Raw genomic sequence first — 12,259 nt, 5'->3', positions numbered from 1 at the left:
CTCTCTCTCTCTCTCTCTCTCTCTCTCTCTCTCTCTCTCTCTCTCTCTCTCTCTCTCGCCTAGTGCAAGAGAGGTTTTTCTCCCGTTGCCGCTCTTTATCCTCATATCTCTCTTTTCATTCTCGCAAAAGTTGGCGAGCAACCAACGCTCAGGCTCGACGTAGCGTTGATTGCTACTGTTTCTATTATTCTCACCTATCAACTATCACCTTTTGCTGTCTCCTTGATCCGTGCTCTATCATAGTCCAGGTCGAACGATAAGCCAGATAAGGTGACATCGCGTCGACCTTACAACATTACGCGATCATCCGTATCTTTCGCGTCGCCGAGAAGAGTATCGTCGTTGTCGTCATCGTCGTCGTTGTGGTTATGTGATTGTACAGCTGACGTTCGCGCGTCCTTGGATAACGAGTATTTTTTATCGAGGACTCTCGACATCTGTGAATTTTCGTTCAATCGAGCTCACGTCGATTGTCGACTGATTGGCAACCGCCGTTGAAGCTGTGTCAATTCGATATCCTTTGAGGCAGGAAATATCCTAGGGAGATCACGATATCCCGCCGATATCGGTCGTCATCACGGTCGTCATCCTCGCGGAAACGATGATGGAGTTTGAAACTCGAGCGTTGATCGACCTTTGCTTCACTTCCGTCCCGCTCACCAGAGCAAGGTACTGTCGTACGCGTGTGTAACTTGAATAATCATTTAATCAAGAATAATTAATTAAGGATGTAAAGAAGAAGGGATTTTATAGATTTTCCTGGAACCTCATAGAACCGCGAGGATGGATTGCCAAATCCAAAAGGACAGCTCGCTGTCTCTACTGAGACTGTCGAGATGTTTGTCGAGATAATTTCCCAGGATTATATGTATTTTCTAGAGAAGTAGGTTGGATTTAGCTAGAACTGATGGTTAAATAGGATTTTGCGTCCTGTTTCTATCTTACGTGCTATTCAGGATTGGCCATTAATGTATAAAAATTTTAATTAGATAATCAGCAAATCAATAACCAAAATTAACCAGTCGTCATATATGTAATAGAGATTAATCAAATCGATTAATGAAATTAATTATTAATCAAACTTATCCACTCATTAATAATTAATTCATTAACTCATTAATAATTAATTCATCAACTCATTAATAAATAATAATCATCAATCAATTAGGTTATTCATAATTACATGTATAATAATTGAGACATTTTGATTATTGATTCACCAATTAGTGTAATCAATTGAAATAAATGAATACCCAAACTAATTTTGATAGCGCTCATTGTATTATATGTATTAGCCTGACTGCAGATTGATATTCTTTTAAGAGTGCGTTAACCATCTTCCCAGTTTCTCCTATGTAGATTTTGCCACACGAGCAAGGAATGTTGCAAATTCTTGTTTCACTGAAGAGCAATTTAACCGGCGCAATGTTAGGCTCATTGCCGTTGATAACACTTCGAATTCGTGAATTCGTGTTTTTGATCATATAAATATCTTTATATTTACAAGATTAATATATATATATATAAGTATACCTTTGATCTTATAAAATAAATATTGAGTTAATCAAGAGATTTTGAAGTCATTTTGGAGTCAAACTTGATTTTATCGTATTTACACTGAAAACATTATTTTTGTATTATTATTTGTATTATTATTTGGAAATAAAATATAATATAGTACATACGATTTGATTAGTGTGATGTGTTTTTATCGTATATTAAATAGATACATTATTGAGAAAGCGAAACGTAGCGGTAATTAAATTTTTTAGCGCCTTGCATGAGCGTCCAACTTTCTTTGCTTACTTGATCCCATTACTTTAATTTGCAGGTCTGCGGGGTCCATAGGCGCGCGATCGGCACCCAGCACGCCCCTGCAAGCTGCCCCCGATGGGCCGCAAGCCGCGGGCCAACAATCGATCAGCGGATCCCAGCTCACCGTGGCTGGCGCCGGCTACCCTCAACCTCCGAGGAGTCCCAGTCACGCGGCCTTGAGATGTAACGACAGGTGGGGTCTTTCATATCTACATCCGCTTAAAGCTCCTTTCACACTCATTCGCGCACACATCCTTTAGTCTCGGTCTATAATATGTGTAGTAAGCCTTTAGCCTTTTGCTTCAAAGTCTATAAGCTTAATTTTTTACAAAAAGCATTACCTTAACGTCCGAAATATGGCCAGCTCGCTTAAAGTTTAGGGATTACGACTTCAGACAGCGTTGGGAAACTATTTTAGCCAAAAATTACGTCACAGGCTTAGAGCAAGAGGCTTACTACATCTATTGTAGACCTGGCCTTAATCTCGGTCTACAACAGGTGATTCAGGCCCTAAACAACTGATCAATCACGATCAAATTAATCAATCACAGTCAAATGTAAGGAGAATAATCGGGTGTGATGACTGGTCAATTTCTTAAGACTCAGGCCTCGAGGCATTTATTGTAGACCGAGACTAAATATGGCTACTACATCATATTCCATAATTTTTAATGGAACCATTCCCGAATTCGGATAACACTTCGAATTCGTGAAAGTGTTTTTGATCATATAAATATCTTTATATTTACAAGATTAGTATATATATACAAGTATACCTTTGATCTTATAAGATAAATATTGAGTTAATCAAGAGATTTTGAAGTCATTTTGGAGTCAAACTTGATTTTATCGTATTTACACTGAAAAAATTATTTTTGTATTATTATTTGTATTATTATTTTGTATTATTATTTGGAACTAAAATATAATATAATACCTACGATTTGATTAGCATTACGTGTTTTTATCGTGTATTAAATAGATACATTATTGAGAAAGCGAAACGTAGCGGTAATTAAATGTTTTAGATGCTATTAACAAATATTTGATCCTATTTTATGGTCCAATGTACCAAATTTTCGACAACAAAATCTTTTTTCCAAGATACAGTGAAAACAAATTACTAACTAATTAATAACTATCAAAGCAATCGAAAAATGACGCGTTTGTAATTCCTCAAAAAAATTACTTAAATTTACCACGGTATATTTTATACTTTTAATTGATATTAAATAAAACCATAAAATAAAATAAATATTTTTCCTCTACATCGCATGTTTTTCCAAAGACATGTTGTATTGGCCTCGTAGAAATAGATCGATAACTGTCGATAGTTCTTAGTGTTAATTAACTGAGTAATCACTGAATCGTTATCGTCGCCAACGTCTTGCGCAAAAAGCGGCCAGGTCACCGCCGAAAAAGTCATTGAAATCTAGTGAACTTTGCAACGCAAATATATTCCACTTTACATCTATCTTTAATCTTGAACGGAAATATTTTAACATCTGCAATCTCGACGCAAATACATTGCATTACCGAATCCAACGGTAATCTTTTCACAAGTAAACCTATCCAAGTAAACCTACTCAAGTAAACTTACCCAAAAGTTACACTCCGATATCTTTCTAATTTAGCACAAATATAGAAGTACAAAAATTATTTAGTTCATATTTTTTCTTTAGCCGAGATTCCAACCAAAATATTTCAAATCTGTGCTAAATTAGTCAAAAATGGTTCGAACTCGGCCAAACCGAGAAATTATTTGTAGAAATAATTTTTTTTAACTTTTAACTTTTTATATTTTTTTTAACGTTTTACATGTTTAAACATTTTGTTATTTATACAAATAATTTTACACATTTGACTTCATATTCATAATCAGCAAACCAAAAACGCCTATATTTAATTTTATTAATAATAAATTTTATTATTATTAAAACACCTTGTATATATATATATATATATATATATATATATATATATATATTCAATTTTATTTCTTATGCATTTTTATTGCATTTGTTGATGATAGGAATGGAAACATTAAAAAGCTATAAACTGCCCATGAAACTCAAAGTAGGCCAAAATGAAAAAATATAGCCTAAATATTTTTTGTACTTCTACATTTGTGCCAAATTAGAAAGAAAGCGGAGTGTACCTTTTGGTGTACAAGGTTTACTTGTCAGTCGAATCGTCTCGTTTAAATTCTTTTCCGGAAGGTACAAGCACGTGCGACTTTGCATTGCCTTTTGAACGATATAATTAACGCCGAATCTATTTGTACCTTTGCTTCCGCGAGATAAGTCATGTGCGGAATCTCGCGCTATCAGCTTTCTCGAAAATTATCGATACGCTTCGCTGATAATGCTACACACCTGGGCACACAACGTAGAAGGGGATCGCGGAGAGGAGAGATAGAGCGAGAGAAATCATCGTGAAAAATAAGATGTTGCTTTTTCGCCAGAGAGATAAGGCGCGGAATTAACTCGTCTACCAGAAAGCAGGAGGTCTCTACTGGAAATGTGCAATCTTGCGATATATCGCAAGCATTGTGATTTTCTTTTCTTGAATCACAATACACAATTGATCTTTATCGCAAAATCGTGCTTGCGATTCAAAATCGCACCTGCAATTCAAAATCACTCATCATTTTAATGAGGTATTTGTGCAAAAATCTCGCGACAGTATATGATATTTTATACTATCAAATCCAAACTTATACATTTAGAGGCATAATGAGATTACATATGCTACTATAATAGTCTTAAAATGTTAAGTTTGCACAATTTTTTTTATATATGATTTATATATATTTTTTATATATGTTTCAGAAAATTTCCAAAAATTGCTATATTTAATACTGATTGTCATTAATATTTTAGTAAAAAAAGGTAGTCTTATTATTTTTATGATAAATATTTTAATAAATAATTATAATTAATGAAACATGTAATAAGTTACTTTTAAAAACATTTGAAAATTAGTAATAATAAATTAATAATAAACAAGTTTTGTCTCCCATTTTGCTCCTCCGAGAAAACGTAATGAAATTAAGTGGTTTTTAAAAAAATATTTAATTTCATTATGCTTTCATTTTTAACTATTCTTTGACACTAAAACTTGTGTTTTCTTATAGTGGACATTTCGAAGAATAATTTGATATATTTAGTACGAACAAATAGTTGATTGATTTATTTTTAACATGTTTAATATTTGTTACGGTTTCCTTCATGTCCTAAGTTCTCTTATGATTAAAAATCGTGTCAAATATAAAATCGCGTGCGATTCAAAATCACACTTGCGGTATAAAATTGCGCGCAATCTAAAATCATATTTGCGATACAAAATTGTTATGCGATATATTGCACATCCTAGTCACTACAGTAACTAGCAACACAGCAACTTCTTGCGTCCAATATCACCGTTCACTGACGTTACTCGTAACGTTTGAATGGTTTCAACGATATAATTGGACAGAGTGACGCAGTGTAAATATCAAGGAAGGATAAATTTGAAATGAGGCGGCAATTAATGCCAGATGTACCGAAATACCGCGTATCGATTATTTTAACGGATAAGATAAAATCTACGAAACTAAACAGCAAAAAAATGTTTTGGTTGAATCAAACAAATTTCAAAATATGAACGGACCAGAAATTTCGGTTGAAGTTACTAGAATGCTGTCCAAGTTAATAAGATCTGTGGTTCGTTTATATTTTACCAAAAATTTGTTAATGTAACCAAATTTTTTTCCATGTAGTTTGTCTCTCTCTCCCTCTTTCCCTCTTTCTTTCGTGCGCGCGCGCGTGGCAAATCGACTCGAAAGAAACTGGAGGGACTCGAGGTAGACCGATATTTTTGCCGTGTGTTTAGTGCTAAAACGGGATATAGTCAGACGTCACACTTGCGGCGTTAAATCGCACTGAGAATAGAATTGTGTTTTGAAACGGTTCAATCACACATGCGAATGTTTTGCTGCCATTCTCGCAATAGCTGATCCAATGTTCCATTACCATACAAACGGCCATTACCGTACAAAGCGTGACGTCGTTTGTTCCGTCGATTATCCCGTAAAATTACTTTTTGCGAGATGCAACTGTCTCGATACACTGAAAAGAAATAGTTGCAAATTTATTCGCGGGATATAAAATTTGTTTCTGTGAAATAAAAAAGTTTATATGAGGTGAACTTTATGTCTCATAAATAAATTTTTAATTATCTTTTTTCTGTGTACGGAACATTAAACAGAAAAGCCTATGCATTCTTATGTACATTACATTCAAGTAAGTGTTACTTGTGTCAGATATTTCATAAGTTTATATATCCGAAATTCTATCATAAGCATTTAAATTTATTAATGCTTATGTAATCTTCAAGATACATTCTGAGTTCCAATAAGTTTAGCATTTTAATCAAAAATTTTTAATTATAACAAAAATTCGATTTGTCTACTATATTGAGAAGGAAATACATGAAAATTTTATTTGTGAAATATAAAGTTTATTTCTGTGTGAAGCCTTGTTATTTGACAAGACTTTTGTATTGTTTCGTTCTTCAGATGTCATTAATCAAGATTGTCTCAACAAGGAAATAAGAGCTTTAATTTTAATTAACGTCACTTTGCCTCCGAAAGAAATGGAAACAAGAGAACTTTGCGCAAAGTGAAACATTCTTCTTCGTAACACGTTGCTCTTCACAAAAGATGTGCACATTTATATTTACTTCAAAAGGGTTAACATTAGCGATTAATATTAAAGTTTCTTAAATATTCAATCACGAAGAATTTGTAGAACCAATAAAACTTATAAAAAAAACTTATAATAAAACTTATAATAAAACTTATAATAAAACTTATCAAAAAATATTTGAAGATTTGTGAGATATACAGCTCATTCACACAAAAATAAATTGTATTTCACCGAGGTGAACTTTATATCGTACAAATAAATTTTCAAACATCTCTTCTCAGTGTGATAAATTCAAATGATAAAAACGCCGTCGACACATTATTATCCTCCCGCAGGAATGATCACCCGCAATTTTCATCCTATGTCTTATTCATTCTCGTTCGCTTATTGACTTGAAAAATCCTTCGCGATTGTAAAGATATTAACTTGAAAATCTAGATATAATCTAAGATTCGATAAAATAGACACAAACTTCGATATTCAAGAGGAAAAAATTACTTTTGTTTATTTGTTGTCGTTTACAACGTCGAAAAATAAAATGTTCGAATCAACAGATACACACCGGAGGAATTACGTCGCTCCCGACATTCTCTTATCGATGTGCTAGTGTGAGCATGAAGCGTGGAAGGAATTTCTTTTTTCTTTTTAACGATATTGCGTCCGGTCTCACATCCGGACGCGAATGTTTACCAGAACGTCGGAAAAATTGGCGCGCCTGTCGACTCACCACACCTGCATTTATTCCTATCGATATGTTTCTCCTCCCTCCCCCTCTCTCTCTCTCTCTCTCTCTAGCGATATTCCCGCGCCTTATCATCAGACCTTTCTCATCTGTTCCACGTATCTAACGTGTCCTTATCTGCCGCACATTATCACGCACGCACGGTTATCGTCGCGTACTTTTGCAAGCGCCGATGATCTGCTCAATCGACGCCGATCATGAGGATACTTCGACCACTCTCTCCCACGTGTTATCACCGATGCTGGCAGTGGATTGTTAAGCCGCGGGGACGGTCCCCGCCATGCATCAGTTAAGAATTATGCCGCGCGCCGACCGGTCGACCGCGTATTCTCGCGTGCGAAAAGCGCGATCGGTGACTCCGGCTTCACCATCCGTTCGACGTTATTAGTTGGCGCTGTTCCTCGCGAGGGGTAGAAGTTCTTCCGCGCGACACGCGAATTTCGTCATCAAGAAATTCAGAATCCGGACGCGCTGGTGATACAATTGACACATAGACCGTTAGTCGGTGAACGGGAATACCCTCGTTTGATTATCTCGCACTTATTTCACTAGTGAAATTCGGGCGAAGATATCGGAAATTTGTAATAAAGGACTCGAGAAACTCAATACAGTCGTACGAAATGTGGGGCAACGATGTGTGGAGCATTACCTTCCCGAAGAAACTGAACGCTATCTCTCAGCGGAGCATCTCCGCGGAGTACTTAAATAAACTGTATGAACCGCTTCTTTATTTGAATCGTCATATTCCGAAAGGGTGCTTGGTCTATCTACCAGAACTTTTTCAGAGAAAACACAAAAGATTATTTAAAAACCCTATATTATTAAAGTCAGCAGTTTTTTTTTTTTTTATAAATAAAGGAACCTTGATTGTCTGTGAAAATGTTGTGATTTTTTATGCTCGCCAATTAATGTAGTGAATTTTCAAAACGAACTTCAGTTCTTTTTAGAAAATATAACTACATTTTCATTATTATTCTTACATCTATCTATACAAAACCTAAACTTCATCAATAATGATGAAAGAAAGAAAGTAGTAACACGAGTGGAGAGAACGCGGTTTACGGTAGCAATCAAAGTGTACAAGCTTGTTTTGAGCTTATCGTTCTTATTCTAATGTAGATTCATAGTCCAGTACTATATATCTTTTGAAATTTTACATTTCTTCGTTTTACGCGATATAAAACTAGACTACAATCTTTTTGCTCAAAAATTTATGTTTTTGTTTGTAGATTGGGAATCTAGTGGAAAGTTTCTTAAAATTCGTGACTATGTACCTTACAGAATATGGCGATTTATTTATTAGGGACCTTGGTTCTTATTCTAAAACCCTTATTATAGATAAAAGTGCCTCTAAATGGCAATTCAAAGGCAAGCATAAGGTTTATAAGCCACAGAGACACTTTTATTGATAAAAAAGAGTACAGGATAAAGGCCGTAGAGTGAAACACTCAATTGCTAATATTCCCTTAATCACTGATATCTTAGAAAAATCTGACTTTTCTTGCGACCAGCGACAACCGTTCACATTTTTAATTTTAAAATTTTATTTTGGAATCGTAGATGCAAGCAAAACATTTAACTACTAGAAAGATTATTAGAAAGACCAGGTTTTTCGAAGTATTAATCACTAAGGCATTCTCATAATTGAGTGTTTTAGATAAATTTTTTTCTCAAAAATTACCGCTTAACAAAATAATAATATTTTCCTGTGTGTACTAACCAGATGATTATTCCCTTACCAAAATTGAACTTATAAATCCTTTAAAAAACAAGGAGCTTACACAGTAAATGACGTTCGTTCCTTGCATTGACGACAATATAGCCTCGTATTTTTCACCCTTTTCAGTCATCTTTCGAAGCCGCTGAGTAGGAGCACACCATCGATGGCAGCTGGCGGTGGCGCGCAGACTCCAGCAAAGGTTAGCAGATCCTCGTCGAGGTCGTCGCCGACGTCTACCAGCAGCGCGAGACAGAAAAAATTCCACAGGCATTTTAGTCAGGTAAAACAAAGATCGTTATTTTCCAGATCGATTCATGCTATGTCGCGAAGTGCGTAATAGAGCGACGTTTACACGAGAAAATGCTTGTCGCACACGGGAAGAAAAGTTTGGTTGTCTTGACCAAATTTCTGGTGAAACACGAACGAGTCAGAACTTGCAGTTAACAAGATTCCTCGTTAACTCGAACAGAATTCTAGTAACTTCAAACCAGATTGAGTATCGAAAGGAGTCAAGTTTCGTCCCCTTCCTCTAGGATTTTGTAAAACTTTGAATATTCCAATAAACGATGAATGACGTCGATTTAAAGCTTAGGACGAGTAGATTGTATAAGAATATAAAATCCCAATATTATTCTCATATTATTCTCTGATAACATGCAAAGTGCCATGTGCTGGTGTAAATGTATGTAGAGATTGCAAAAGTTTTGGACCGTTTCTCCCAAGTGGCTACGAGAATAATATCGAGGCTTTATATTCTTAATTTACTCGATATAATCTTCAAATCAGATCATGAATTGAAATATTCCAAGCTTTTGAGGAGGGCGAAATGTCTATGGACACTTGGCCGCACTCTTTATTTTATCCAAACGTTTTTTCCGCACACCATTTGCAACTCTCTTACGGTACATACAAACCATTCGGTGCTTTAACCGCTCTCTAAAAGATTCACCATAATCACCTTGCCGCGTCGATATTTCCGGCTAGCCGTATTCGCTCCGCCAAAGCGTTCGGGTTTTATCGAGGCTCGTCGTCGGGAAAATACGAGAACTCGTTGAAGGGCTCCATTATCGCATTATTTACTCCATCCCCGTCCAATAGACGATGAATTAACGTCTCGGGATGTAGGATGTGGTCGCGCACGTCACTCCACGTCTCGTTTCGCAACGTTTACGCTCCCGCGTATACAATATAAAAATACCTCCCCTTATCCGCCGGTGAACTTCGGAGAGACAAAAGATCCATCGCGTCTGTCGTTTGCGAAAGGTATTCGTGTACGGAGCATCGAGGAAAGACACAGGCAAGTCGAGTTTCAAAGGAGACGAAGTAAAAGTTCTCGCTTTCTGCGACTTGGCTTGATTGTATTCTCAGCGTTTCATATGCAAACGATCCAGATGCATCTCAAGGATTTATAACTTCTCAAGCATCGCGTGAGAACAATTGGTTGAGTCAGCGTATCGTATTGTATTAATTGTGCGAACATAAATATGCAATTGATTTTATTTGAAATGCATATCAAAAATAGCTTAAAAAAGAAAGCTTAAAAAAGAAAGCTTAAAAAAATTTTATATGACTATTTCAACAATCAGTAACAAATCTCAATTTTCATAACTTCCCCCAGAGCTGCTGGTCAAACGATAGTTAAATGATTGGATCCCTCAATGAGCCAAAAATCATTCAACAATCCGTCCAAAAATAGCCTATTCTTAATTCTCCTTTGCGCGAATCGAGTTCCATTTCTCTGCTTTTAAAACTCTGTCATAGTAACAGCACGGAAAAAAATAATTTTCTGCAGAAGCAAACTAATTTGCTACATATGGACAGTTAAATGTAATTAATAGATACTGATGAAAATCTAGTTAAATACTGATCTGAAACTGTCTAGTTCAACTGTTCAGTTTTTGATGAAGTGAGCGTCGACCAAACCAGTCAGTTTCTAGCCAAGAAAACTGGCTAAAAACTAGCTAGTTACCAAAAATTTCTGGACAGTTACTGGTCAGAAACTGGATAAATTTCTACTCGGGGAATCGAAGAGTTTTTTTTATTTCGCGCCTCGTCGTAAGACCGGATGAGAGACCCCGCGAAACAAAACGACACACGCCCGATCGCGTCGGCAGAAGGGCAGAATCGACCTAATGCATAGTCTTCGAAATTTCGCGATCAGGTGGCTGAGGACGAACGCGTGCTCAACTACTACAGCTGCGCGCTGGTCGGCGACATCCTGCTGCAGGGTCACCTGTACATCACGCCCAACTACTTCGCGTTCTACAGCAATGTGTTCGGCTACGTGACTAAGCTGCTGATACCGACGGTGTCGGTGCTCAAGATCAGCAAGGAGAAGACCGCGCGTATCATACCGAACGCGGTGGCGGTGGCGACGGAGGAGGAACGTCACGTCTTCTGCTCGCTGCTCTCGAGGGACTCGACCTTCAAGCTGATGAAGCAGGTCTGGGACGCGGCGATGGAACCGCGGACGTCGGATGTTCTGCCACCGGACGTTCTCACCGACGATAGAAAGCTCCTCACGCCCGACGTGTCGCAGATAGACGACTCCGAGGGGGTGAACCCCGAGGAGGACGATTCCAGTATGTCCGAGAGCGGCACCGATATCACCTCAAGACCGCCGACTATCTGCACCGATACCGACGGCGCATCAATTGCGGTGAACAGGCCGAGTTTGCCAGCCGCCAGGTGAGTTTTCTTCTTGCTGAAGAGAAATCATGTCTATTGCAGGCGAACTTCGATCAGCACTACACTGGAAAAAAGAATTTCGTAACAAGTATCAAAATTTGGTAGCTATTGCTAAATTACTCAGTCAGATAATGCGGGCCAAACATAAAGTGATAATTAAAAGTGATATATAAAATAAATGTATAGAGCTCTCTCAGAACCAAGAACTATACATTTAAGTCGTTAAATTAGATTCTGGAAGTTAATATCAAATCTTGGTAACAGGCAATAAGATATTTGGTAATTATTACTGAAGCTTATGTCCGAAATGAAAATTTTTACTTAAATTCTGTAATTAAGTATATTTACTGATAATTATTAGTTGTTTTAGTGTAGAAGTGAATGCCTAATCCGGATATCCATGCAAAATATTCGGGTGGGTAGAATCCGTTTAATCTAAATACGAATCTAAATTGGAAACAATTCAGCAATAGTATATATAATTAATATAAGTACAGTCGATAATCACCAAATATTTCTTTGTTTTAAAAAATAAATATTAATAATTATAAAATATTTCATCAAACAGAATTGAATGATTTCATAACACTTATCAAATATCCGATA

General features: G+C 36.5%; 1 protein-coding gene across 6 annotated transcripts in view; it reads left to right on the top strand.

Annotated features, from left to right (window-relative positions):
• Positions 1–12,259, top strand: part of LOC116841574 (GRAM domain-containing protein 2B-like) — a 116,690-nt gene that overhangs the window by 94,212 nt on the left and 10,219 nt on the right. For 5 of the 6 annotated variants that reach the window (XM_032809655.1, XM_032809654.1, XM_032809657.1 and 2 more), the window contains 3 exons: positions 1,832–2,008; positions 9,092–9,245; positions 11,106–11,653. In XM_032809655.1, the coding sequence (XP_032665546.1) occupies positions 1,832–2,008; positions 9,092–9,245; positions 11,106–11,653 (879 nt within the window). The remainder of the gene's footprint in view (positions 1–1,831; positions 2,009–9,091; positions 9,246–11,105; positions 11,654–12,259) is intronic. The other variant, XM_032809656.1, reaches the window with a different exon arrangement.

The sequence above is a fragment of the Odontomachus brunneus genome, unplaced genomic scaffold (genome assembly GCF_010583005.1).
Source record: "Odontomachus brunneus isolate Ranch 3 - 2012 unplaced genomic scaffold, Obru_v1 Obru_scaffold_016, whole genome shotgun sequence".
In the NCBI taxonomy this organism is placed as follows: domain Eukaryota; kingdom Metazoa; phylum Arthropoda; class Insecta; order Hymenoptera; family Formicidae; genus Odontomachus; species Odontomachus brunneus.
The sequence above is the reverse complement of the archived record's forward strand: the minus strand, read 5'-3'. Positions and strand labels throughout refer to the sequence as shown.